Source organism: Aquarana catesbeiana, linkage group LG08, assembly GCF_042186555.1.
Source record: "Aquarana catesbeiana isolate 2022-GZ linkage group LG08, ASM4218655v1, whole genome shotgun sequence".
NCBI lineage: Eukaryota > Metazoa > Chordata > Amphibia > Anura > Ranidae > Aquarana > Aquarana catesbeiana.
This window is the reverse complement of record NC_133331.1, coordinates 24,255,442-24,282,048: the sequence shown is the minus strand read 5'-3', so window position 1 is coordinate 24,282,048 and position 26,607 is coordinate 24,255,442. Positions and strand designations below refer to the sequence as shown.

Here is a 26,607-nt window from a genome sequence, read left to right as displayed (position 1 = left end):
ATTGGGACTACATGTCCCATAATCCTCTTCTCTGCTCCTTTTTTCATTCTATTTCATCCCTGGCCGATATGAAGGTGGGGGAAGAAACATAGTAGGTGGCTGTGCTGGCAATAGGGATGGGCGAACGGTTTGGCCCGAGCATAAGTTTGGGCCGAACTTTGGTTGTTTGGATGTTCTGCGAACACTGAAAAATATGCTGTGTTCGGGGCAAATTCGAAAGCTGCCGGAACACTGTTTTGGAACAAGGGGACCCCCAGATCCCGCCCCCCCATGTGAATTGGTAACGGGGTACATTGTACCCCTACCATTTCACAAAAAAAGTGTCAAGAATGGTAAAAAAGACAAGAGACAGCTGACCAAAACAAAAAAAGCCACAACCATACCGCCTCCATGGGAGGCTCCCACCGACTGACGCTTCTTCTGGGTGACAGTTCTTATATAGCTGAGGGCAGGGCCACTCGGTGACGTAAACTGGTGACCCTGCCCCCCCTTTGACGCCACGGGGAAGCCATGGGGCAGCCCCCGTGGTGTTAGAGGGGGCGGGGTCCCCCCCTTTAATATTCATACCAGACCCAAAGGGCCTGATAATGGACTGGGGCCCATGCCCTTTTTTTCAATGAGTTTTATCTATATTGCAAAGACCCAACAATTCTTTACAGCCGTGATCAGTTTTAAATGACAATTTTTCCTGTAGAAATTTCATTTTGCTGCGGTACTGTTCTAAACACGGGAAAAATGCACCACTTTACAAGCATACTATAGACACCCCCCCCCGGCACGATATTTAAAGGAATATTTCATTTTTATTGTTTCACTTTAAGCATTAAAAAATCACTGCTCCCGAAAAAAACGTCCATTTTTAAAAAACAAATTTGCATTGATACATGTCCCCTGGGGCAGGACCCGGGTCCTCCAAACACTTTTTATGACAATAACTTGCATATATGCCTTTAAAATTAGCACTTTTGATTTTTCATGTTTGTGTCCCATAGACTTTAATAGTGTTTGTTCTTCCAAATTTTTTGCCTGTTCGGTATGTTCTGGTGCGAACCGAATTGGGGGGGGGCTCGTCCCTAGCTGGCAAGCGCCGCTCACTAGTACAGCAGCGCACGAGGAGGAGAGGGAAAGGGAGGGGGGAAAGAAGAGCCCGCGGCTGGGATTTCTCCACACAGAGACAGCCGCTCCGATTTCCAGCTGCTTGGCTCTCCTCCTCTGACAGGAGGAGGAAGGGGGGATGGACTTGGGCAGGAAACACAGAGAACCCTCTTCCTGTTGCTAACAGCGGCGGCGCAGCACAGTCTCTTCTCCTCTGATCCGCTCCTTTCAGTTGCCAGTGGAGAGAGCTGCCTCTGAACACAGACAAGGAGAGGAGAAGGGAGGGGAGCACTCTGGCCCTTCGGCACCCCCACCTCTGTGGCTGAACCCTGCGCACCCGCCCAGGATCGGCCCTGCGTTTTAGAGCTATGGAAAATTTTGGGAAGGGATAGAATGTGAATAGAAAAGTGGTCTCCACCCATTATCAACCTCCAAGTTGGAGCTTTCCCTTTACATTTCTGTGTATCCTGGTTTTGCCTAAATGCCACTTGTATCCTATTAAATGTATCTGTGCTGTCTTTTAACTGCTTCTGGACTGCCCACCGCACATTTACTGTGGCAGGGCAGCCCAGCTACGCAAAGCAACGTATCTGTACGTTGCAGCTTCTTCTGTATCTGGGGGCGCCCACCCAATGGCTACCCACTCCCACTGTGATTGGACACAGCAGGAGCCAATCAGGTGGTCCAGCGGACCCAATGTTTGTTGGCACTCGGCGATCTCTCCCAAGATAGGCAGAACGACGGTTTGCCTATGTAAACAAATCAGATCAAATTGCTCTGACAGGGAAGAAGATGGAGACCTTGTGTTTCTGCTAAGCAGGAACACAGATCTCTCTCTTCCCCTAGTAAAAGCACCTCCCCCACACAGTTAGCAAGCACTCCCTAGGAGCACACATTTAACCCTTTGATCGCCCCTGATGTTAGCCCCTTCCCTGCCAGTGTCATTAGTACAATGACAGAGCATTTTTTTAGCACTGATCACTGTATTGGTGTCACTGGTCCCCAAAAAGTGTCAGTGTCAGGTTTGTCCGCTGTAATGTCACATTCCTGCTAAAAATTGCTGATCACTGCCATTACTAGTAAAAATAAAAATGCCATAAAAATATCCCATAGTTTGTGGACGCAATAACCTTTGCGCAAACCAACCAATAGACGCTTATTTGGATTTTTATAAAAAACATGTAGCAGAATAGATATTGGTCTAAATTGATGAGGAAATTTGATTCTTTACATTTTTTTATTGGATGTGTTTTATAGCAGAAAGTAAAAAAAAATTGTTTATTTTTTCCAAAATTGACGGTCTTTTTTTGTTTATAGCGCAAAAATAAAAACGGCAGAGGTGATCAAATACCACCAAAAGAAAGCTCTATTTGTGGGAGAAAAAAGGACATCACCTTCTCTGTTGCAGTGGATTTGCACAGAGCAGCCCGGATCCTCCTCTCCTTGGGTCCCTCTTCTGTGATCCTGGCCTCTCCCTCATGTTCAGTGCCCCCACACCAAGCACCTTGCTATGGGGGCACCTGAGCCGATTCAAAACTCTGTGTATACATTCAGACATGGAGCCCCTGACCCGGCCCCGTCCCCTCTCTCCCCTTATTGGCTAGCTGACTTTGATTGACAGCAGCGGGAGGCAATGGCGCTGCTGATGTGTTTCAGCCAATCAGGAGGGAGAATCTCGGATGGCTGAGACACTCATGGACATTGCTGGATAGAGAAGGGGCTCAGGTAAGTATTAGGGGGGCTGCTGCACCCAGAAAGCTTTTTATCTTAATGCATAAAATGCATTAAGATAAAAAATCCTTCTGACTTTACAACCACATTATGTAAATCAACCCTATGGACACTTGAATGTCTGTGCTGTCTTTTACATTGTAGTATGTTTTATGCTTTCTTGCTTAGGTTCCCACGCCTGAACAGACGGAAGTGGTTGGCACGTTGAGCATCTCCATAGAAAATGCAGGGCAATCTATCATGAAGAGCAGTAAAGTTCTGGTGAAGAAGACAAGATCCAGCCTTCTGATTCAGTCAGACAAAGCTGTGTACAAGCCGGGACAAACTGGTAACTGTTTAGACAATAAGGGGGTCTTCTGGCAAGTTATAAATTCATATTTGAAAAGCAATTCTAGGCAATAAGTAAAATCAACCAGAAAAAGTGCCATGTAGGAAATACTGGGAGTGACCTAGTCATAAAATACTTACTTTATTATTATAAAACTAGTAGTATGTATTGTGATATATGGATGAGGATTGATAATGATTGTTGAGGCAAGTGTTCGCTAGCCGATATGGAATGTAAAACTCCTCTAATCCAAAAAAATAAATTTTCTTGCATCAACTTGGTTCATCCAAAGAGAGACATTTATTGGACTTCAGAACAGATGTCAGAGGTACAGACAGGATAGATGGACAGGGTACAGGATACTTAGAATATTCATGCAACCATCAGACACCTTGAGAGAGCCCAATTTCTCCTGTCATAACTCAGCCAAAAAAAACATCCCTAATACAGTTTACTATCAGACAGCAAAGCTGGAGGGGTTCAGATTGGCTGACAAAACACTTTTGATCTTAACATGAAAAGACTTCACTTACAGTATAATTACTGGAAATAGAAATTAAAGTCTAAGTAGGCTAATCTGCATTTTAAAACCCCTTGTAGATAATCTCCTTTGAAATGTCTAATTAGATAGAAAGGTTATTCCCCAAATACCAAGGTAAGGTATCTGAATGAACATACTTAGTCCTTTTGATGTGTAAAATTAACTTCACTGAACTCACATTGCACTAGGATCTTAATCCATCAACTCAAGTCACTTATAAATTATATAGATATGTGTATTTTGTGCACTTCATGATGCATTGGACTTTCGTTTCATCATTTGTGTTGTGCACTGTATTGATTTCACATGATTAATGTTAATAATCACGGTTAATATTTGCACTTTAATATCCAGTTTTGGTACATACATGTCTGTATCAACTAATTTTAATTTTATAGCGCTGCACTTTTTATCATATATACACGTGGGCAGAATGACGGCTTTTTTTTTTTTAACCGGCAAATGTCCCCCCCGACATTCTGCCCATGTGTACAAGGCTTAACTGCTGAACTGTTATAAGATTATTAGTTACCTGGGAAGTGCATTGTTTTTATTGAATTGACCAAATTGTAGACGTGCATCATGAATAGGAGTAATGAAGCACAAAGCACTGCAAAGTGGGAAGCAAAGTCTGCATATATAATATGCAAATATGGCTGTACATGTATAATTACAAATTATACATAGAATTGCATTATTTAATTATCTAAGATACAAAATAGAACTTTTTAATACATTAATAAAAAACCTCTAAGATCAGAATGGAAGCATAAAAACAACATATTAAATTTGTCTTTTGCAGTAAAGTTCAGAATTCTATCTATAAATGAAGATCTTCAACCCAAAGACATTGTGGTAAGTATGTAAGGTTTGTTTTTGAATTCTTCCAAGAAAAAGTACTAGCTGACAGTTTAAAGTGAACCTGTATTTAGAAGGAAACAGTAAAAATAAAAGCAGCAGCACCAGGTAACTGACAGCGAAAGCAGTCATCACCTGCTCAGTGCCTCTGGACTTTCAGTTTCGATATTTTCATAAACATAGACCCAATTTCCTGCAGCACTGAGACACATTATGCCGGGAAAGATTTGATCAAACTCTCAACAATAAGTGATACCCTACCCTAAGGCAACTCTTCCTGTAACTATGACACTAACTGTTACGAGCTTCATAGCAGGGCCTCCCCTATCCACATCCACCCCGTCTATCCATGCATCCAGCCCCTTTTAGGATGCATGAATTTCAATGGCGGGGTGTTTTTTTTTTAAGCACCTGACTAGAGCCATAGGCTCTAATATGCTTCAAAATAGGGTGGGCTCAGGGGCATTGCGCTACGAGCCCACAATAAGGGTGAGCTCGGGGCACAGAGCATTGCGCTACAAGCCCACCCTGATATGTTACAATAGCGAATTAATATTCACTCTCATGAGACTGATCCTCCTCCCAGACAATCAGAAAGTGGGTTTTATGACCCGTTACCCCATTGGCTGAAAGGACAGGCAATCCTATTGGATGCTTAGGAGGAGGAGGGAGAAGCCGCCGTGATGCAGAAGAGGAGGGGAGGACACAGGACCTGCTGCCCGCAACCTGCCTGCCGCCCGTAGGAGCCCGCAACCCGCCCATAGGAGCCTGCAACCTGCCCGTAGGAGCCCGCAACCTAGATGGGGTAAGTGCTGATGGGAGGGAGGGTCCCGCAGACCAACTAACCAGCCACCACTGCTTCATAGTATTTCCAAGCTTCTGTTTGTTTGCAGACACAGCATTCCTTAATATTTTTGGGTGTCTTTAGACCAAATGGGAGGCATGTTCATTATATTGTGAGGTGTGCTTCAACTTTGAGGTGTGCTTATACTTAACTTTCTGCAAAGTCAATATTGATATAGGACATCTTGAGGCTCCCAGGGTGCAGCTAATGCACATTGAACAGTTTCTAAAGTCAACACAACTTGGATACTGTTTGATGTTTAGCTCAATAATAACATGCAATGCCAAGCTGTGGTTTCCAAAGCAGGCAAAATCCTTTCTTGTATTAAGAGAAGTATGGACTCCAGAGAGAGAGATGTCATTTTGCCCCTGTAAAAATCATTAGTAAGACCTCATCTGGAATATGCAGTTCAGTTTTGGGCACCAGATCTCAAAAAGGATAAAGTGCAGAGAAGGGCAACCAAACTGATAAGAGGCATGGAGGAGCTCAGCTATGAGGAAAGATTAGAGGAACTGAATTTATTCCCTCTTGAGAAGAGGATATTAAGGGGGGATATATCAACATGTACAAATATATAAGGGGTCCATGTAGTGACCTTGGTGTTGAGTTATTCACTTTAAGGTTATCACAGAGGACAAGGGGACACTCTTTACGTCTACATTAAAAGAGATTTCATCTCCAAATATGGGAAGGTTTCTTCACAGTAAGTAAGAACTGTGAAAATGTGGAATAGACTCCCTCCAGAGGTGGTTCTGGCCAGCTCAGTAGATTGCTTTAAAAAAGACCTGGATTCTTTCCTATATGTACATAATACATAACTGGGTACTGACATTTATAGGTAAAGTTGATCCAGGGAAAATCCAATTGCCTCTCGGGGGATCAGGAAGGATTTTTTTCCCCTGCTGTAGCAAATTGGCTCATTCTTTGTTGGGTTTTTTTGCCTTCCTCTGGACCAACTGTGGGTGTGTAGGATTGGGTATATGGGATTGTATTTTTTTTTTTTTTTTTGGTTGAACTAGATGGACTTGTGTCTTTTTTCAATCGAAATAACTAAGTAACTATGATGTTAATATCCATGGTTCATTGTTAAGAGTATTTTCCACATGTACACTCTAAAGATACACTTTTGTCACCTGCTACTTTGAAAACAAGAAACAAGCATCTGTGTTAAATACAGAGTACTACTCTGTATTAAGTACAGAGTAATTACAGAAACCCTCCTGGCTGCAAAGATTTCACTACATTCTGCATAGATATCTTTGTTGCAATCATAGGACAATATTGATACTTCCAGGCGTGTAGGATGGAGAACCTTCAAGGCTAACTGCATTAACACTTTCCCAACCCCTGAAACAGCATGAATAAAACACTCCTAAAATTTACACTAAAAGCCCCTGCATAATAAACAATGACAGTGAGCTTATTTTGCATTGGCTTTTATTGGAATCATATGAGAGCTTTCTTCATTTTCTTCAAAAGCAAAATTTGAAAGGAAATTCCAATACTGTAATTTAATAGTTAGTTATTATTAGTTAGCTAGTTAGTTATTCTTTTGGATCTTCTTTCTTATTTTCGGATTTTCCAATTTACGAATTTACAAATTTTTGAATTTATGAATTTAGAAATTTTCGAATTTATGCATTTACAAATTTACAAATTGCAATCATAACGAATGACCCCCAAAAACGAAAATAAAAAATAAAAATAAAAACGAATAAAACGAAAAAGAACAAATTTTTCGCCAGTGTACATGTCTTCACTGAATGAACAAAAGCACGGGTTTGCTTTGGATTTAGTCCAACATTACTTTTAGAAGCAAAGGAAAAAAAAATTGAAACTACTGGCAGACACAAAGCTCTATTTTTTTTCATCCAAGCTTCACACAACTTTTATCCAAGGTCACACATTTTACATATTAGATCTAATTAGAACATTTTTTAAATTGGGTGAACATTGTGTAAATCTTCAGTAAAAAGGATAAATGAACCCATAATATTATTACTCCCATTAAAATGTAAAAAAAAATAAAAACAGTTTATAGTTATTTAAATAATGAAAACCATAATAATAAAATAGTATTACAACCGTAATTAAATCAGTTACCTATAAGGCAAATGCAAATAGGAGTTAAAATTTGTATTCATAATATTAATTATCTTTCTTTTGTCTTTCTTTTTTTTTAGCTTCCAGTCATAGAACTGCAGGTAAAATATTTAACTCATATTTAAGTCAAAACTAATAGCATTATGATATTTTAGACTTAGGCTTTCATTCTTTTATGTTAATGCCATCTCCTAATTTTTGTTTGTTTTCCAAGATGTACTCAGCAGTGCCGGGACAGGGTCATCCAGAGCCCAGGGCGAACATGCCAAATTGCGTCCCCCCCAAGATGTATGAGCATTATGTGTCAGCAAACCCCCCCCCAAAGAAAAATAAAATAAAAATTGAGCACTAATCTGCATACCCCCTAAGCATAAATTCCACCTCACCCCAATACATATCTGCCCCTTGCTGAAATCCCCCTCCCAGCAAAAAGCTTTGCCCCATCCAACCCCCCCAGCTCAGATCATCTCTTTCCCCATATGCCGCCAGCACAAATCCACCCCTTAAAAATAATTCCCCCCCTTTTAGTACAATTCATCCACCCCTCAAATTTTCTCTCTGAACACAAATCCTCACCCCCAGTCCAAATCCCCCTCCTGGTAAAAATTCTCCCCAATCCCCAATCACAACCCCCCCCCCAAACTTCCACTGTTAGCACCCCCAATCATCTCTGCTAGTACAAATACCACCACCTACCATATTACCTTTTCTAGTACAAACTTCCCAAAATGACCCCTCTTAGCACAAATCTTCTTGCCCCATCCTCCCTCCCAACACAAATACCCTCAAATCACCACTCCTATCACACTTCCCCAAATTTCCACTCCTAAAACAATTCTTATTCCCCCTCCCAACACAAATCCCCTCCCCCCTACCTCCTTGTGGTGCCCCCCCTCACCCCACATGATATCACAGTGCCCAGGGCAGCCATCCCTTCTGCCCACCCCTTGTCCTGGCCCTGGTAGTCAGTAAAAGTTATAGTTTTCCTTTCTCCATGTTTGTGTCAACATGGCTGTTACAACATAGTACATTCCTTGTGACCCACAACAACCAGTCTTAAATCAGCTTTAGGCAGTTAATTAAATTATTTTATTTAAAATGTCATTGAGAGGTTGTGTGTGTGTTTTGCTTGTGCTTTAGTACAAGTGCATTTTGATCTTTGGAGCTTTAACATAATAAAAGGGCTGCTATATTTAAAATATATGTCAGCCACTTTAGGCTAAAATGAGGTTAAAGAAAACGTGTAGCAAACAAATAAAATAAATATCTGATTTCATATATAATGCATATTTGAAATCCCAAAATATGCCCTTTGTATAGGGAATCCCACAAATCAGTGTAGCGCTACCCCTGCTGGAGCCGCTTGGTTCTCTGTTCTTCTGCCGCAACATTAAGAACAACCCCAGTCCCACTGACACACCAGGTTAAGCAAATGAATACTGCACTGCCACTGGGAGCACAAATATAGATATGCTGCACACAACTAAGGTTCAGTATAAAAAACAAACATCAGGCTGGTTAGCAGCAAATGAACCCAATATATTGTTCCGGTTTGCTGTAAATATCAGTATGCACATAAATTACTAAGTAAAGGATTAGGTCAATCACAGTTCACTTGACAATATGTTCACTAGTCTATAGCAGCATAGAAAATGAAGTTCTGTAAAGCTAAATTAGAGTAAACCTGGTAATCCACAATATTAGCAATAAGTAATGGCATTAGAAAATAGTGATATCTCTTCTGTAAACAGTAGGCTATATCCATTTTAGGGTGCACTCTGTACGAATGGCAGTGCTGAGATTTAAGACTCCCTAAAGTGGTATCTCTTACTATGGACAATAGGCAAAATTTTTGTGAAGCAGCTATCTGAGTAAACAGTCTTTAGCCCTAGTTCTTCAGCTGGCTAGTGTTGGGGCCCAGTCTTTATGGTTTTGCACATGAGTATAGTCCCAGTAAAGTCTACATGCAGTAAGTAGTGCTGCCAGTTAGATGGCCAGTCTGTATGTGCTCTGTCTCTGCTAGCAGCAACAGGTAATGACACCAGTTTCCTCTCACCAGTCCCAGTGATACAGCAACAGATGTCCCGCTGTTCAGATGTCAGCTCACTTCTGGATTTGCCTGACTCTGGTCCTCAGCACATGGCTGAAGGCTTGTAGTAGATTGATGTGCACAGGGGAGCAGTGATCTACACATATCAATCTCCTCGCAGCAAAGAGAAAATCCTGTCGTATTCATTCTGTGAAAATACAGCTTTCTTTCTTTATACCCAGCTCACATTGGGAATTGTAGTCCAATAGTAAATTAACTGCCATGATAAGGTTTATTCCCCAAACGTCATCTCCCATGATTCAATGCTGCTAACCATCAAGTCAGGACAGCGTGGTCTTAGAACTTGGAGTTTTAAAAAGAAGAGATTAAAAGTAAACCATGTCTTCTTTTAAGGACCCAGGAAAGAATCGTATTGGCCAGTGGCTGAATGTGAGCCTCGGTCATGGAATGGCTGAGCTCTCCCTTCCACTCTCCTCTGAGCCTACACTGGGAGAATACTCCATCCGGGTGAAGGACACAGTTCATACCATCTCTGTGGAGGAATATGGTGAGGAATTTTCCTACAACTCTGTATATATTACTATTGGGTTATGTCATTATCTCTAGAAGTCAGTGAATTATTAAAACCTTCATCTGTTGGTGATTCTCAAGTTTCACAATCTCAAACCTGGGTCAAAGCTTAGCACTGTGAATCACAAATTATCAAAATGGGTAATTATGAATTTTAAAAGCTTTCCTTGTATGGGAGTATGCTGTTTTGTCATTTTAATTTTTATGTTATAAAATGAGGCACTTTCAACAAAAATGTTTATACCATAAAAAAGGAGGGATTTCCAACACAGGCAAAAAAATATTTATAAGTAAGAGAATCCGCGCTTTGGACAGTATGAGAGCTGCTGCCTTTCCCTAATTAGTTCCCCAAGGGGTCTAATTTAGTAGGTATAATAAATGGTTTGGGAAAAGAAATGGCGCTGCCCTGTTTCACATTAATTACTTAATTGTGGGTATGAAATCCATATACTGCAAACTGTGTTCAGTGAAGTATATACATATAAATAAATAAACACTAAAAATTAAAAACAACTGTGTACCTCATTGTGGTCAAAAAGAAAAGAAAAATAACCATATGTGTAAAAAAACCCAAAGGATAGGTGAAACTCCTTTAAGGTTAAACAATCTTAGTGTATTAAACCAGTGAAAAAAAAAAAGTGCCTCGTGTGTTCAGAATTATATAAATACATGTGTAGAAGTTGAGAGTGGATTTGTAAAAATTTTTTTAATGAAATTAACCCCAGAGTTCTAAAGTATTGTGACAGTATGGCGCCCCTTAAGGGACCAATGTCATTTTGAGTGAAAACAAATATATTAAATATTAAGTGTCGATACCAAAGCAAGTATATGGTTCCCAGAAATATTAATTAATATGTCAGTATTTTGACCTCTAGTGAAGTTACAGTAAATGACAAATCCCATAAAATCAGACATAAATTTTTTCAGCCTTATATATATATCAGCAGATATTGGTAAGGCTCTTGAAACGTAATGATCCAAATAAAGAACCAGAGAGTTTTTCTAGCCAAATAGTATAATGAGCAAAGTTCAATACATGTGCAGTTTTTCAGACTCAGGAACATTAAGCAGTGACTTCTGTGTTCATTTCAAACGGTGACTTGAAGTGCTTGCCCCCCGTGCTCCCCCACTCACCAGAGACAATCACCCCCACAGGGGTACCGAGCGACAGAGTGGGTGCCTTGGGGTGGATATTTTCGATCCAATCCTGCTGTTGTTCCTCTGCTCTGTGCGATCCCTCCAATGGTTTCAAATTTCAGCTGTGTGTTCCAAAAAACCGGGCTCCTCCACTGCTTCCCACCGTATAACTGTTTAACTCTCCATTGTGACCAAAAGAAAGAAAAAAGGGGGCTTCCTTCGTGAAGTATGTCCAGTTTATTGGTAAACAAATAAATATAAGAATCCGCAAGTATAAAATAATAATAGGTATAATGCAGGCACCGCTGTAAGCAAGGATGGGACCAGGAACGAGATACGAGCATGTGTCCCACCTTGCGTTCCAGCCTGCGCTTCCGGGTATGACGTGTGAGCGTGACTCCGCCTTACGCGTTTCGTCATAGGACGTTCTCAAAGACGTGTCGAAGCCTCATGCTTCACACAGTGTTATAGTCATACGGCTCACACTTCTCCTCCCCTATTTATGGTAATATCGCTCGGGGGTAAGGGAGAGATAGAGCCGCTGGACTATCCATACACAGAACAGTGTTATACATACGTCCTTTATAATAATCTTTTCATAGGCCTGTTATAATGTATTATCTATTAATTTTACCCCAATTGTTCACTAATTGGTATAAAAACAGGTTTATGGTCTATTATAACAAAAAACTCATTGTTAATTTATAGACATTATGCCTAAACTTGTAGTTGCGTGATTACATTGAAAGTAAAATTAGACTACAGATATCTTATAATATTAGTAAAAAAGAGAAAAATAGTAGAAACATTAATAAAAATAGAAATAAAAATAATAAAATAAAATTCAAAAAGATTAAAAATCCCCATAAATATTGCAATTTATTAAGAAAAAAAGGGAGGCCAGATAAAATATATGTAAAAAAATATAAAAATTATTATTTCATTTTTAAAAATTATTTGATTGATTTAAAACGTTTCAAAATGTGTATGTAGGAAATTTCCTCATAAAGGACCAGGCTAAGAGAATGTTATCATTTACCTGAGGATAGATTAAATTGGTAATAGTTATAGTATTTCTAATAACGTATATGGTTATACACCCTTATTAACAATATGGGTAGAGGCTAAAATATGTGCAAATAAGAGGTGCCTCAAAATTAATACTAACTGATCACATTATTATAGCAGCGTGATGATGTTAAAAATGAGTTATAATGACACCTCTTGTGTCAAGGAGGTAAGTAACCACCTGGGTGGTGCATATTAGCCCCCCCCTGGGTAGTACATATTGACCATCCCCGTAATGACCTTACGCGAACCCCAAGAGGGTAATAAGTAAGAAATAAAAAATGAGGAATAAGAAATAAGAAATAGGAGGAACCCCAAGGGGGTACTAGGTAAGAAGTAGAAGGAAACCATATAACTAAGGCTTTCAGTCCATCCCTTAAATTGGTGACTCTGCAATGGAAGGGTAACTAATTCCTTGTAACGAGGGCCAAGAACAAAAGCAAGAGAGAGGACTGAGATCAGGAGCGGGAGGTATTTGGGACATCCATTATCTATGTGTGTATAGCTTAATTAAACCCCTGCACCTACATCTTGTGGCTATTTAGGGGTTAGCTATATAGCAATTTAAATCTATATCCAAGTTAAGTCCTTTGGGGGCAAGGGATCCTAGCCGGTAAATCCAGCTGGTTTCATTTCTGGAGATCAAGGTTTCTCTATTGCCTCCACGCCAATATTCTTGTACTGAATCGATCCCATAACAAATAAGTCCACTGGGATCCTTATGGTGGACCTCATCAAAATGTCTGGATAAACTATGATTGGGGAACCCCTTTCTGATATTTTTGATATGTTCCCTGATCCGGATGAAGAGGGGGTGGGTGGTTCTCCCCACATATTGGAGGTGGCAGGGACATTCAACAATGTACGTGACATGTGTGCTTCGGCAGGTGATTAGTTGGTTAATCCGGTACTCTTTATGGTCAGTACATGATTTAAATGCAATCTTCTTCCTTGGTTGCCTCTTGGCTACTTTACATGGTAGACACCTCTGACATCTAAAGAATCCTTTCAACTCTGGACAGATTTTAATGGACTGCGGGGGGTCTATAACATTTTTCACTAGGTGGTTTCTTAGATTGGGTGCCTTCCTATATACAAACTTAGGTTTACCAGGTAGGAGTTTTGATAAGATAAGGTCTTCCTTGAGTATTGGCCAATACTTTCTTATTATTTTTTCAAAATCTCTGAATTGGCTGTTGAACCCGGTGATAAATGCTATGTCGGCTTCCTTCTTAATGTTTTTGTTCTTGTTGAGGAACAGGGAAGTTCTATCTAGCTTCATAATGTTTGTTTTTAATTTTAAAAGTTTGTCCTTGTCGTAACCCTTTTCCTGAAATCTTTCAATTAAGATGTCGGCCTGTTTGTTAAAGTCCTCAGCTGTATCACAATTGCGTCGTATGCGCAATAGCTGTCCTTTAGGGACATTAGATTTCCATCGTGGGTGGTGACAACTGGAGGTGGGGATGTACCCGTTTCGATCTGTCGGTTTGAAAAATGTACGGGTTAGTAGCTTATCCCCTATTTTGAAAATTTCTAGGTCCAGATAGTCGATTGTCTCAAAGCTCCACTTCCCAGTAAACGTGATACCATATGTATTGATGTTTAGATTCTCAAGGAATTTTGTAAGGCTCTCCGGTGTTCCGTCCCATAGGATGATCAGGTCATCTATATACCTTTTATACATCTTGATATGGGGTATGTTCTTACTATAGATATACTTATCCTCCCACATATCCATGAATAAATTAGCTACGCTGGGAGCGTAGCGTGCTCCCATTGTGACACCCTTGGTTTGTACATATTATTTTTTATCGTACCAGAAATAGTTACATTCCCTGGCCAATTTTAAACCCTCTAGAATGTAACTAATCTGTTCCTGCTTCATGCTTGTATTTATGTGCATGGCTCTTTCGACCCCCCCGTAAGCCATCCTTCTGTTCAATACTAGTGTACAGGGAATTAACATCCACTGCCACCAACAACCATTGTTCTGCTCCCTTGATCTCTTGAAGTTCTTGTATCAGTTGCATACTATCTCATAGGTATGATTTCCCCTCCTTAACTAGGGGTTTGAGGAATTTGTCCAGGTACTCTCCCAGCCTGGAGAAGATGGAATTAATCCCACTGACAATGGGCCTACCTGGTGGTTTTTCCAATCTCTTATGGATTTTGGGTGTGTAGTATATCACCGGTGTTTTGGTTGAATTTGATATCATATATTCTGCCTCTTTGCAATTCAGAATGCCTTTGGTTTTCCCTTTCTCGACATTTAGCTGCTTTTCATATTTCTTCTTTGGGTTCCCTTTAAGCTTTTTGTACGTATTTTCTATATTCAAAAGGTTATTCATCTCCTCCTGGTAATCCTTTTTATTTAGAATAACCAAACCTTCCCCTTTATCAGCGGGCCTGATTACTACCTCATGTTTTTTACCTATAGCTTTAATGGTATTCCAGATGTTATTAGATCTCTTTTTACTATTTCCTATTAATTTGATGTCTTCTTCCACCATTTTTTTAAAAGCATTAATACATTGGTTCCCTGGGGTTTTCGGATTGAATATAGAGTTATTTTTGAGGTCAGTTTTTATAAAATCTGAATCTACCCTTCTTGTTTCTCCTGGGTTCATAGCAAAGTGTTTTTTTTATATTCAACTTTCTTAAAAACTTTTGGAGATCAATAAAAGCCTCAAATTTATCAAAGGGCTTATCAGGGGCATATTTAAGTCCCAATTCCAACACACTTAGCTCTTCTTTTGTGAACTGTACATTGCTGAGATTAAATATACCTTGCCCTAGTAATTTCAGGGTCTTTTTCTTCTTCTTGCCTCCTCGTTTTCCTCTTGCCTGGTTTCTCTTTCTATGTATCTGTGTATAGGTCCCGTATTCATCTCCTGTTGATATTCCCTCCTGGTTCCAGTCCGTGGGTTTGTTTCGTATTCCTGATGTGCGTTTTGATCTTCTGTCCTCCTCGGGCTCCAATAGCGATCCTCCTGTCTTGGTCCTCCTTCCATGTTCCGTCCTCTCCATCCATAATTCCTGTAGGGGATACGGGGTCTCCATCTCCCTGGGGGCTTGTCCTGATACGTAACTCGGGGAAAAACCTTTCTTCCTCCATATCCTCTTTCCTGCGCCGGGTATTGTCTTCTATATTCATCCCTTAGAGGGGAGTACCTATTGCGCACAGGTATACTATATCTGTTTGTTGGGGTCCTATAGTTAGGGGGTCCTCGATAGACCTCTCTCCTATTGTCCCTTCTATCCAATGGTATGTTAGGGGTAATAGGCCTAGCTGGACTATAAGGTGGATTGTCCATTCTTCTTGGTGTGCTCAAGGATGAAATTGGTATTGCTTCCTCAGATTCTTCTTCCATAGAGGGGTCTTCTAATTGGTCCTCTTCCTCTTCTCCATGTGTTTGCCATTTGTACACTTTGGAATTTTTGTAATCCATCACGTCTCTTTTAAATTTTTTCTGTTTCTTTGCTTGTATATTACTGTCATACTTTTTAATAGACTCCTGTAGTTCTTTTTCTTTATCTTTATACTCCTTGATGGGCAAAGGGTAAGAGTAGGTTTTTTATTTCAGTGATGTTGGTTTCAATCATCCTCATTTTAAATTGTCTTCTTTTGATAATATTCTGGAGTAGTTCCCCCTCACACTTATTGAAGAGGGAATACCAGTCTCTCATGAGATCACTATTGTCAATCCCATCATTGGGATGTATATCCCACCTTAACCTCCTGGGGGTTATTTTTTCCGTGACATACATTTCCAACGTAGAGATGTCCCACCACACCCTGAGTTGTTTTTCTAGGGTATGTTTTAATTGTTTAAGTAGCCCATGCATATCATTATTATTGGAAATCTGCTCTTGGCTAAAAATCGCCTTCATGTTTATATTTCTGGTATTAAAATATCCAAAGATGTCCATAGCTGCAGACAAAATCCACCCTAGGGTGGTTTGTAAGGATATAAGGATATGAGTTTTTTGTTATAATAGACCATAAACCTGTTTTTATACCAATTAGTGAACAATTGGGGTAAAATTAATAGATAATACATTATAACAGGCCTATGAAAAGATTATTATAAAGGATGTATGTATAACACTGTTCTGTGTATGGATAGTCCAGCGGCTCTATCACTCCCTTACCCCCTGAGCGCTATTACCATAAATAGGGGAGGAGAAGTGTGAGCCGTATGACTATAACACTGTGAGAAGCGTGAGGCGTCGACACCGTCTTTGAGAACGTCCTATGACGAAACGCGTAAGGCGGAGTCACGCTCACACGTCATACCCGGAAGCACAGGCTGGAACGCAAGGTGGGACGCACGCTCGTATCTCGTTCCTGGTCCCATCCTTGCTTACAGCGGTGCCTGGACATACTTCATGAAGGAAGCCCCCTGTTTTCTTTCTTTTGGTCACAATGGAGAGTTAAACAGTTATACGGTGGGAAGCAGTGGAGGAGCCCAGTTTTTTGGAACACACAGCTGAAATTTGAAACCATTGGAGGGATCGCACAGAGCAGAGGAACAACAGCAGGATTGGATCGAAAATATCCACCCCAAGGCACCCACTCTGTCGCTCGGTACCCCTGTGGGGGTGATTGTCTCTGGTGAGTGGGGGAGCACGGGGGGCAAGCACTTCAAGTCACCGTTTGAAATGAACACAGAAGTCACTGCTTAATGTTCCTGAGTCTGAAAAACTGCACATGTATTGAACTTTGCTCATTATACTATTTGGCTAGAAAAACTCTCTGGTTCTTTATTTGGATCATTACGTTTCAAGAGCCTTACCAATATCTGCTGATATATATATAAGGCTGAAAAAATTTATGTCTGATTTTATGGGATTTGTAATTTACTGTAACTTCGCTAGAGGTCAAAATACTGACATATTAATTAATATTTCTGGGAGCCATATACTTGCTTTGGTATCGACACTTAATGTTTAATATATTTGTTTTCACTCAAAATGACATTGGTCCCTTAGGGGGCACCATACTGTCACAATACTCTAGAACTCTGGGGTTAATTTCATTAAAAAAATTTTTACAAATTCACTCTCAACTTCTACACATGTATTTATATAATTCTGAACACACGAGGCACTTTTTTTTTCACTGGTTTAATACACTAAGATTGTTTAACCTTAAAGAAGTTTCACCTATCCTTTGGGTTTTTTTACACATATGGTTATTTTTCTTTTCTTTTTGACCACAATGAGGTACACAGTTGTTTTTAATTTTTAGTGTTTATTTATTTATATGTATATACTTCACTGAACACAGTTTGCAGTATATGGATTTCATACCCACAATTAATTAATTAATGTGAAACAGGGCAGCGCCATTTCTTTTCCCAAAAAAATATTTATGTCATTAAGAAATTTTGGACTTCCAATGCAAGCCAGAAATATTTATGCCATAAAGAAATGTGGGACTTCTAATGCAAGCAAAAATAATAATTATTTTTATTATTATTATTTAAGATTTATATAGCGTCATGAATTTGCGCATCACTTTACAACATGAGAGCAGACAGTATAGTTACAATACAATTCAATACAGGAGGAATCAGAGGGCCCTGGTCGTTGGAGCTTAAAATGTAAACAGGATGGTGAAGTGATACAAAGGGTTTTAACTGTGGGAGATGAGCTAATGGAGAAAGTGAAAATACAGTTGTTAGATGGAAGCTGGATAGGCTCCTCCGAAGAAAAGGATTTTCAGGGATCATCTAAAAGTGGACAGAGTAGGAGATAGTCTTGCAGATTGGGGTAGGAAGTTCTATGGGAGAGGCTCAGGAGAAGTCTCAGAGGCAAGCATTGGAGGAGATAACAAGGGCGTTAGAGAGCAGGTCTTAAAAGGAATGAAGAGAGTGGTTTTGTTACTATTTTGAGGATGGGTTAGTGATGTAGCTGGGCAGAGGTGTAGATGGCTTTTAAGTTATTGTTAGTAATTTTAATTGTATTTGTTGGGTGAGCGGAAGCCAATGAAAGGATTGGGGGGGTTAGCAGACACTGAACGGTTGGTAAGGTGAATGAGTCTGGCAGCAGCATTCATGATGAACTGAAGGGGTGAAAGCCTATGTAAAGGTAATTGAATGAGGAGGGAGTAGCAGTAGATAAAAAGACAAGAGAGTGATTTAGAAGCTTTGTGGTGTCATTGGTTAGGAAGGGGCATATTTTGGAGATGTTGCAGAGATTGGGGTGGTAGGCTTTGGACAGTGATTGGATGTGGGACTTAGTGTCCAGGATAACACCTAGCGCCCCCCCCCCCCTCCGTGTCCGGAGAAGGCCACCATGGAAGAGGGAAGCAGGAGAAGCTGGATTACTGAAGCCAGATTTCGGTAACAGCAGTAGATTAAAGAGATAGAGATAAAGATGTCATGGACAGAGGTGAGTTTGTTGCATACAGAGCAGCCATTCCAAAAGGCTAAGGAGAAGAGAAGGCTGGTTTTGGGAAGAAGAGGAATGGAAATGAAATTGTGTGGATTGCAGCTGCTGCCAGAGGGTGAAGGTTAATGGGTGCATTGGGTACAGTTAAATGATGGAGGCCCAGGGTTTGGTGATATATCTCCAAAAGTTATGAGAAGCAAAAGGCTGAGGGAGGTAATATGGGAGTGGGATTTATATGAAGGGACATGCCTCAGTACCCTGGAGGTCTTATTAGCATGTGGGTTTAGAATTAGGAAGAGATGATGAGTGCAGTAATAAGGAGAAGTTAGAAGTGAGGGTGATATATACAGGCTGTAGGGTGGAGAAGAGAGGAGAAGGAAACAGAGTTTGAGGAGAGAGGACACAACTGTGAGGAGAAGTAGAGAGCACATGGTATAGAGAGGAGGGAAATCTAAATAGGGAAACAAGTTCACCTGAAATTTGTTTGGTGTTTTGCAAAGTAGTTTCTATAGATTTTCCTTTTGTGCAATCGCTGAAGTGTAAAAAGTAATTAATTAAAGCCGCTTTATTGAAAGAACCCCAGCATATGCCACCCAGCCATGTGTCAATGTGACATATTTATGCCATAAAGAAATGTAGGACTTCCAATGCAAGCTAGAAATATTTATGTCCTACAGAAATGAAGGACTTCCAACTCAAACAAGAAATATTCATGTCATAATGAAATTTTTATGTTGAAAGTCCCTTGTTTCTTTAGGACGTAATGGTTCTTCCTCATTCCTTTCCAAAGCAAGCAAGAAATATTTATGCCATAATCAAATAGGGGACCTCCAACACAAGCAAAAAATATTTATTTCATAAGGAAATGAGGGACCTCCAACACAAACATAAAATATTTAATTATTAAATAATTGAGGATAGTCCAGCGTGAGCCAGAAAAAATGTGTCACGGTATAAAAAAACAAGAGATTTCCAAAACAAATAAAATATATTTATATTGTATAGAACAGTAGTACAGTATATGATCCTCAGCATTTTACTGTGACTATGAAAACTACATCCGTGTGCCAAAAGGAAGATTTTTCACTAAATGCAAAAAAGTAAAACTATTTTATGGGAAAACATAGTAGTGTGTGGTTTACACACAGTGCTTTAGTGAAGTAAATGTTTTTCAGATATTTTTTTTACATATACTTTAAGCCTTTGCACTGGAATAATATATAGGGGGAGTGCCTATGCTTTTCTCCCCTGATTATTGGTTGGTGAAGGAGATGGTCAAGTTGTTTTTAGGCTCAGAAAAGATGTCTACCAACATCACAGCACATATCCAAAATGCACTAAACTGTGATACATTGAATTACTTATTATCTCCAAATGTCAGTGTAAAGCTTGTTGTTTCAGTTTGACTCGTATTGTAATTTGCATTGGTTTACTTATCAGTAGTCATCACCAACTCAAATCTTCCTCTACAGTTCTTCCAAAGTTTGAAGTTACTCTTCAGTTCCCCAAGGTTGTTATGTTTAACAGTGAGCAGTTCCCACTTCACGTATGTGGAAGGTGAGTCTGAACTCCAATAAGGATGAATGGATACATAGAAGACATCAAATTCTGGTTAATGCAGATACTGCTTAGTGACTGGAAGAAAGAAATCACATGACATAAGATTTTCTAAATAATGCTTTGTAAAAAATAACACATTGTAGAAATTTGTTATATCTTTTAGATACACTTATGGGAAGCCAGTTCAAGGAAACTATACAGCCACTGTGTGCCAACAGCAATATTCATATTCATATTGGTGGAGGCAAGGGACGCACAGCAATAGCAATATCTGTGCTAAATTCAGCGGAAAGGTAGGTGCCACAGAATGGCAGCTAGGTCTGAACTGGACAATGAATAACAAACTTTGGAGCCCCCTTACAATTTTAAAGAGAATCTGTAACGCTTATGATCTTTGTAAGAGGACAGAGACTCCCAGTCCAAATAAACTATAAATAATTTAAAAGTGTCAATGTGCTATAGAAAAAATGTTGTTGATCTCAGAATTTTACATTCTGACAAACTTTTCTAAGGCTAGTCATAGACATAAGGCTTCTCTATCTAACGTGCAAACTTAGCTTGGCAGAAAAAAAATTATCTGACCAAAAAATCTTTGTTTTCTCCTCCCTGTCTCATGTGTAATGTTCTTTTTAGCTACTAAAGCTGGCTATAACCTAGTCTATTTTTGAAAATACTTTTTATACAAGAATTTGTACAAAAACTCTCAGTACGTAGTATATTTTCTCGACAGTTTTACGAACTTCGTCTTTTAAGTAGTTCAACAGATTCATAATCTGTTACAGACATATTTGAACACTGAGTTCAAAGGGGTTGATTTACTAAAGGCAAATTTGGCTGTTCATGTTTCAAATTTTCACTTGGCTTAGTGAACGTTCTGAAAATTCAAGAATAAGCTTTCATGTGCAAGCAAAATAAATAAAAACAGTATTTTACCATTCAATTTTGGATTGACTGGTTTTTATCCAATGAAAACCACATACACTGTTAGAAATCTGTTTGCTCCTTCCTGTCCCTTCGAATTTTCTCCTCAGTGGAATTGAAATTGACTCCACTAATGATTAGAAAGTTGCAAGAATGCTCTTAAATTAAACAATTTGTAACAAAATTATACTAGTTTTTAGCCAGTTTAAAGGAGAAGTTATTCTTTTGTAACATGTTACATACATTCAGGGTGTAACATGTTACAGATGCATCGTCTCCCACTCCCTGTTTTGACAGCGAGCGGGGGGAGGGAGATCTGCACAATCTGCTCTGCCAGCCAGGCCGCATCATTCACAGTGTCCTGTGAATGTGAAAACTACAAGTACCAACAGCCTTTGCGGCAGTCGGCTTGTAGTGTTCAATGAACTACCAGGGTGCTGATGAGCACTCTCGGTATTTCGTTGAGCTTCCTGTCATTCAGTAACTGCCTACCTGTGTTGCCATGACTATTATTAGTGACTTGATAGCCATAATATGGAGTTAGATTTTTTTTTGAGACCATATGTTTTCAAAGGAAGCCAGGCTTCCCTCCCCCCCTCCGCACCCTTCGTCCCCCCCCTCCCCCTTTTATTGATATGATAAACAAGTTGAAAGGTTTTGGAGCTGAGCAGAGGACAGGAAGTTGGTGTATACAGGAAGTTGGAAGGAGGGGCTTGGGGACTTTGGAAAGAAGCATGTGATCGGACAGAGGGGCTGTGTTTTGGAAGAGAAGAGCAAGACTTGGCTGCCAGAAGCTGGAAAGCTTTGGAGATGTTTTGAGTTTGGACTTTGACCAAGGAACCATGAAGGACATTACATCCTGAACCCTAAGTTGAGTAACTGTTTAGTTTACTTAATGCATACATATTGTACATGCTTATATTTTGCTAGAAAGGATTATTGGCTTGTTATTTTGGAGGCATATTTTTGTAAGCTATGAGTTGTGTTGTATTGTGTATCCTACAGTTGTATGTGGGGCTTTTCTGTTTAGTAAAGCATTGATACAATAAAGAAGTCTAAGCTTCCTTGGTTTTACCGCAAGTACCTTAATAGAAAGATGAAAAGCAAAACACTACCCGTATGGTAGGTACAGACAGACAGCTACACACACCGTGGCATTACACCCATGATCTGGTGATCACAGGTGCAATGCTTTATGGGCTCCTAACAAAACAAAAATCATAAATGCACATTTTTTACCTGCAAAAAATGTATATTTATTATATTTTTTGTAAAGGTGATCTTACCCTTTAAGTCAATAAACATCCATATTTCTGTTTATATAGAGAATTTGTTTAAACATTTTTATAAAACATATGTTTTGTTGGAACTGTGATCTCGTAAATAAAATTGTTCTTTATAGTAACAATCGAATGCAGCTTTTTAATTCTACAATGCTGCAGTAGCCCTACGTATATACAATGAAGTAGCCCAAGTGTTGGAGTTAGTACTGGTACACTAACTTAAAGTATTATTAAGTTTAACAGATCCATAATCTGTTACAAACATATTTTGAACACTGAGTTCAAAGGGGTTGATTTACTAAAGGCAAATTTATGTTTTAAATTTTCACTTGGCTTAGTGAATTCAAGAATAGCCTTTCATGTGTAAACAAAATAAATAAATACAGTATTTTTGCTTGCATGTGATTGGATAAATGGAAGTCAGCAGAGGTTCACCTCATTCACTAAGCTCAGAGAACCTTCCTTTGTAAAGTGAACATCTTCTTTGCCTTTACTAAATTAACCCCAATGTGCATTTCTTTATCTTCATAAATGTAAAATCCACTGTTTTCTTAGATGCACTTAAAGGGTTTGTAAAGGTTTGTGTTTTTGCACCTTAATGCAACCCCCCGGAGAGCGCTTCTCCTAGGGGGTTATCTGATGTGGGGAGGAGCCGAGAGAGCCGCCGAGGGACCCCAGAAGAGCAAGTTTGGGGCCACTCTGTGCAAAACGAGCTGCACAGTGGAGGTAAGTATTTTAAATTAACTTTTAGTGTCACTTTAATCTATATATGCATTGTATAATAAAAACTTGGTATACCTTGTCTTGGAAATTTTATAGATAGGCAACTCCTATCCTAATATTTAGGGATGAGCCGAACACCCCCCTGTTCGGTTCGCACCAGAACATGCGAACAGGAAAAAAGTTCGTTCGAACACGCGAACACCGTTAAAGTCTATGGGACACGAACATGAATAAACAAAAGTGCTAATTTTAAAGGCTTATATGCAAGTTATTGTCATAAAAAGTGTTTGGGGACCCAGGTCCTGCCCCAGGGGACATGGATCAATGCAAAAAAAAGTTTTAAAAACGGCTGTTTTTTCAGGAGCAGTGATTTTAATAATGCTTAAAGTCAAACAATAAAAGTGTAATATACCTTTAAATTTCGTACCTGGGGGGTGTCTATAGTATGCCTGTAAAGGGGCGCATGTTTCCTGTGTTTAGAACAGTCTGACAGAAAAATGACATTTTGAAGGAAAAAACTCATTTAAAACTACCCGCGGCTATTGCAATACACATAGAAGTTCATTGATAAAAACGGCATGGGAATTCCCCAAAGGGGAACCCCGAACCAAAATTTAAAAAAAAAAATGACGTGGGAGTCCTCCTAAATTCCATACCAGGCCCTTCAGGTCTGGTATGAATATTAAGGGGAACCCCGGCCAAAATTAAAAAAAAAAAATGACGTGGGGTTCCCCCTAAATTCCATACCAGACCCTTCAGGTCTGGTATGGATTTTAAGGGGAACCCCGCGCCAAAAAAAAAAAAAAAACGGCGTGGGGTCCCCCCAAAAATCCATACCAGACCCTTATCCGAGCACGCAACCTGGCAGGCCGCAGGAAAAGAGGGGGGGACGAGAGTGCGGCCCCCCTCCCTCCTGAACCGTACCAGGCCACATGCCCTCAACATTGGGAGGGTGCTTTGGGGTAGCCCCCCAAAACACCTTGCCCCCATGTTGATGAGGACAAGGGCCTCATCCCCACAACCCTGGCCGGTGGTTGTGGGGGTCTGTGGGCGGGGGGCTTATCGGAATCTGGAAGCCCCCTTTAACAAGGTGACCCCCAGATCCCGGCCCCCCCCCTGTGTGAAATGGTAAGGGGGTACATAAGTACCCCTACCATTTCACGAAAAAAGTGTCAAAAATGTTAAAAATGACAAGAGACAGTTTTTGACAATTCCTTTATTTAAATGCTTCTTCTTTCTTCTATCTTCCTTCATCTTCTGGTTCTTCTGGCTCTTCTGGTTCTTCCTCCGACGTTCTCGTCCAGCATCTCCTCCGTGGCGTCTTCTATCTTCTTCTCCTCGGGCCGCTCCGCACCCATGGCATGGGGGGGAGGCTCCCGCTCTTCTCTTCTTCTTTTCTTCTCTTCTTCTCTTCTTCATTTTCTTCTCCGGGCCGCTCCGCAATCCATGCTGGCATGGAGGGAGGCTCCCGCTGTGTGACGGCACTCCTCGTCTGACAGTTCTTAAATAACAGGGGGGGGCGGTGCCACCCGGTGACCCCACCCCACTCTGACGCACGGTGACTTGACGGGACTTCCCTGTGACGTCACGGGGAATGCCACAGGGAAGTCCCGTCATGTCCCGTGCGTCAGAGGGGGGCGGGGTCACCGAGTGGCCCCGCCCCTTGTTATTTAAGAACTGTCAGACGAGGAGCGCCGTCACACAGCGGGAGCCTCCCTCCATGCCAGCATGGATTGCGGAGCGGCCCGGAGAAGAAAATGAAGAAGAGAAGAAGAGAAGAAAAGAAGAAGAGAAGAAGATGAAGAAGATGAAGAGAAGAGCGGGAGCCTCCCCCCCATGCCATGGGTGCGGAGCGGCCCGAGGAGAAGAAGATAGAAGACGCCGCGGAGGAGATGCTGGACGAGAACGCCGGAGGAAGAACCAGAAGAGCCAGAAGAACCAGAAGAACCAGAAGATGAAGGAAGATAGAAGAAAGAAGAAGCATTTAAATAAAGGAATTGTCAAAAACTGTCTCTTGTCATTTTTAACATTTTTGACACTTTTTTCGTGAAATGGTAGGGGTACTTATGTACCCCCTTACCATTTCACACGGGGGGCGGGATCTGGGGGTCACCTTGTTAAAGGGGGCTTCCAGATTCCGATAAGCCCCCCGCCTGCAGACCCCCACAACCACCGGCCAGGGTTGTGGGGATGAGGCCCTTGTCCTCATCAACATGGGGACAAGGTGTTTTGGGGGGCTACCCCAAAGCACCCTCCCAATGTTGAGGGCATGTGGCCTGGTACGGTTCAGGAGGGAGGGGGGGCCGCACTCTCGTCCCCCCCTCTTTTCCTGCGGCCTGCCAGGTTGCGTGCTCGGATAAGGGTCTGGTATGGATTTTTGGGGGGACCCCACGCCGTTTTTTTTTTTTTTTTTTTGGCGCGGGGTTCCCCTTAAAATCCATACCAGACCTGAAGGGTCTGGTATGGAATTTAGGGGGAACCCCACGTCATTTTTTTTTTTTAATTTTGGCCGAGGTTCCCCTTAATATCCATATCAGACCTGAAGGGCCTGGTATAGAATTTAGGGGGACTCCCACGTCATTTTTTTTTTTTAATTTTGGTTCGGGGTTCCCCTTTGGGGAATTCCCATGCCGTTTTTATCAATGAACTTCTAAGTGTATTGTCGGCAATGCAATAGCCGCGGGTAGTTTTAAATTAGTTTTTTCCTTCAAAATGTCATTTTGCTGTCAGACTGTTCTAAACACAAGAAACATGCGCCCATTTACAGGCATACTATAGACACCCCCCAGGTACGAAATTTAAAGGGATATTACACTTGTATTGATTGACTTTAAGCATTATTAAAATCACTGCTCCTGAAAAAACGGCCGTTTTTAAAACTTTTTTTTGCATTGATCCATGTCCCCTGGGGCAGGACCCAGGTCCCCAAACACTTTTTATGACAATAACTTGCATATTAGCCTTTAAAATTAGCACTTTTGATTTCTCTCATAGACTTTTAAAGGGTGTTCCGCGGCATTCGAATTTGCCGCAAACACCCCAAATTGTTCGCTGTTCGGCGAACTTGCGAACAGCCAATGTTCGAGTCGAACATGAGTTCGACTCGAACTCGAAGCTCATCCCTACTAATATTGATCCGTATTTCCAAATTACCAATATATACTGCAGTTGGGAGCAGTCAGTCACAAAAAGATACACCCAGTGTCTTTACAAATAACTGTTCTCTTTATTCGATACATTTGAATTCGTTTTAACCACTTCAGCCCTGGAAGGAATTACCCCCTTCCTGATTGGGCCATTTTTTTGTGATATGGCACTGCGTCGCTTTAACTGACAATTGCACTACGTGCGATGCTGTACTCAAACAAAATTGATGCCCTTTTTTCCCACAAATAGAGT

The 26,607-nt window shown here is 40.6% G+C and overlaps 1 protein-coding gene across 1 annotated transcript in view; it reads left to right on the top strand.

Annotated features, from left to right (window-relative positions):
* The window catches only part of LOC141105640 (alpha-2-macroglobulin-like), a 182,647-nt gene that overhangs the window by 13,440 nt on the left and 142,600 nt on the right, over window positions 1–26,607 (top strand). The window contains exons 3-8 of the mRNA XM_073595611.1: window positions 2,995–3,154; window positions 4,498–4,550; window positions 7,581–7,601; window positions 9,944–10,097; window positions 20,194–20,278; window positions 20,445–20,574. Coding sequence (XP_073451712.1) covers window positions 2,995–3,154; window positions 4,498–4,550; window positions 7,581–7,601; window positions 9,944–10,097; window positions 20,194–20,278; window positions 20,445–20,574 — 603 coding nt within the window. The remainder of the gene's footprint in view (window positions 1–2,994; window positions 3,155–4,497; window positions 4,551–7,580; window positions 7,602–9,943; window positions 10,098–20,193; window positions 20,279–20,444; window positions 20,575–26,607) is intronic.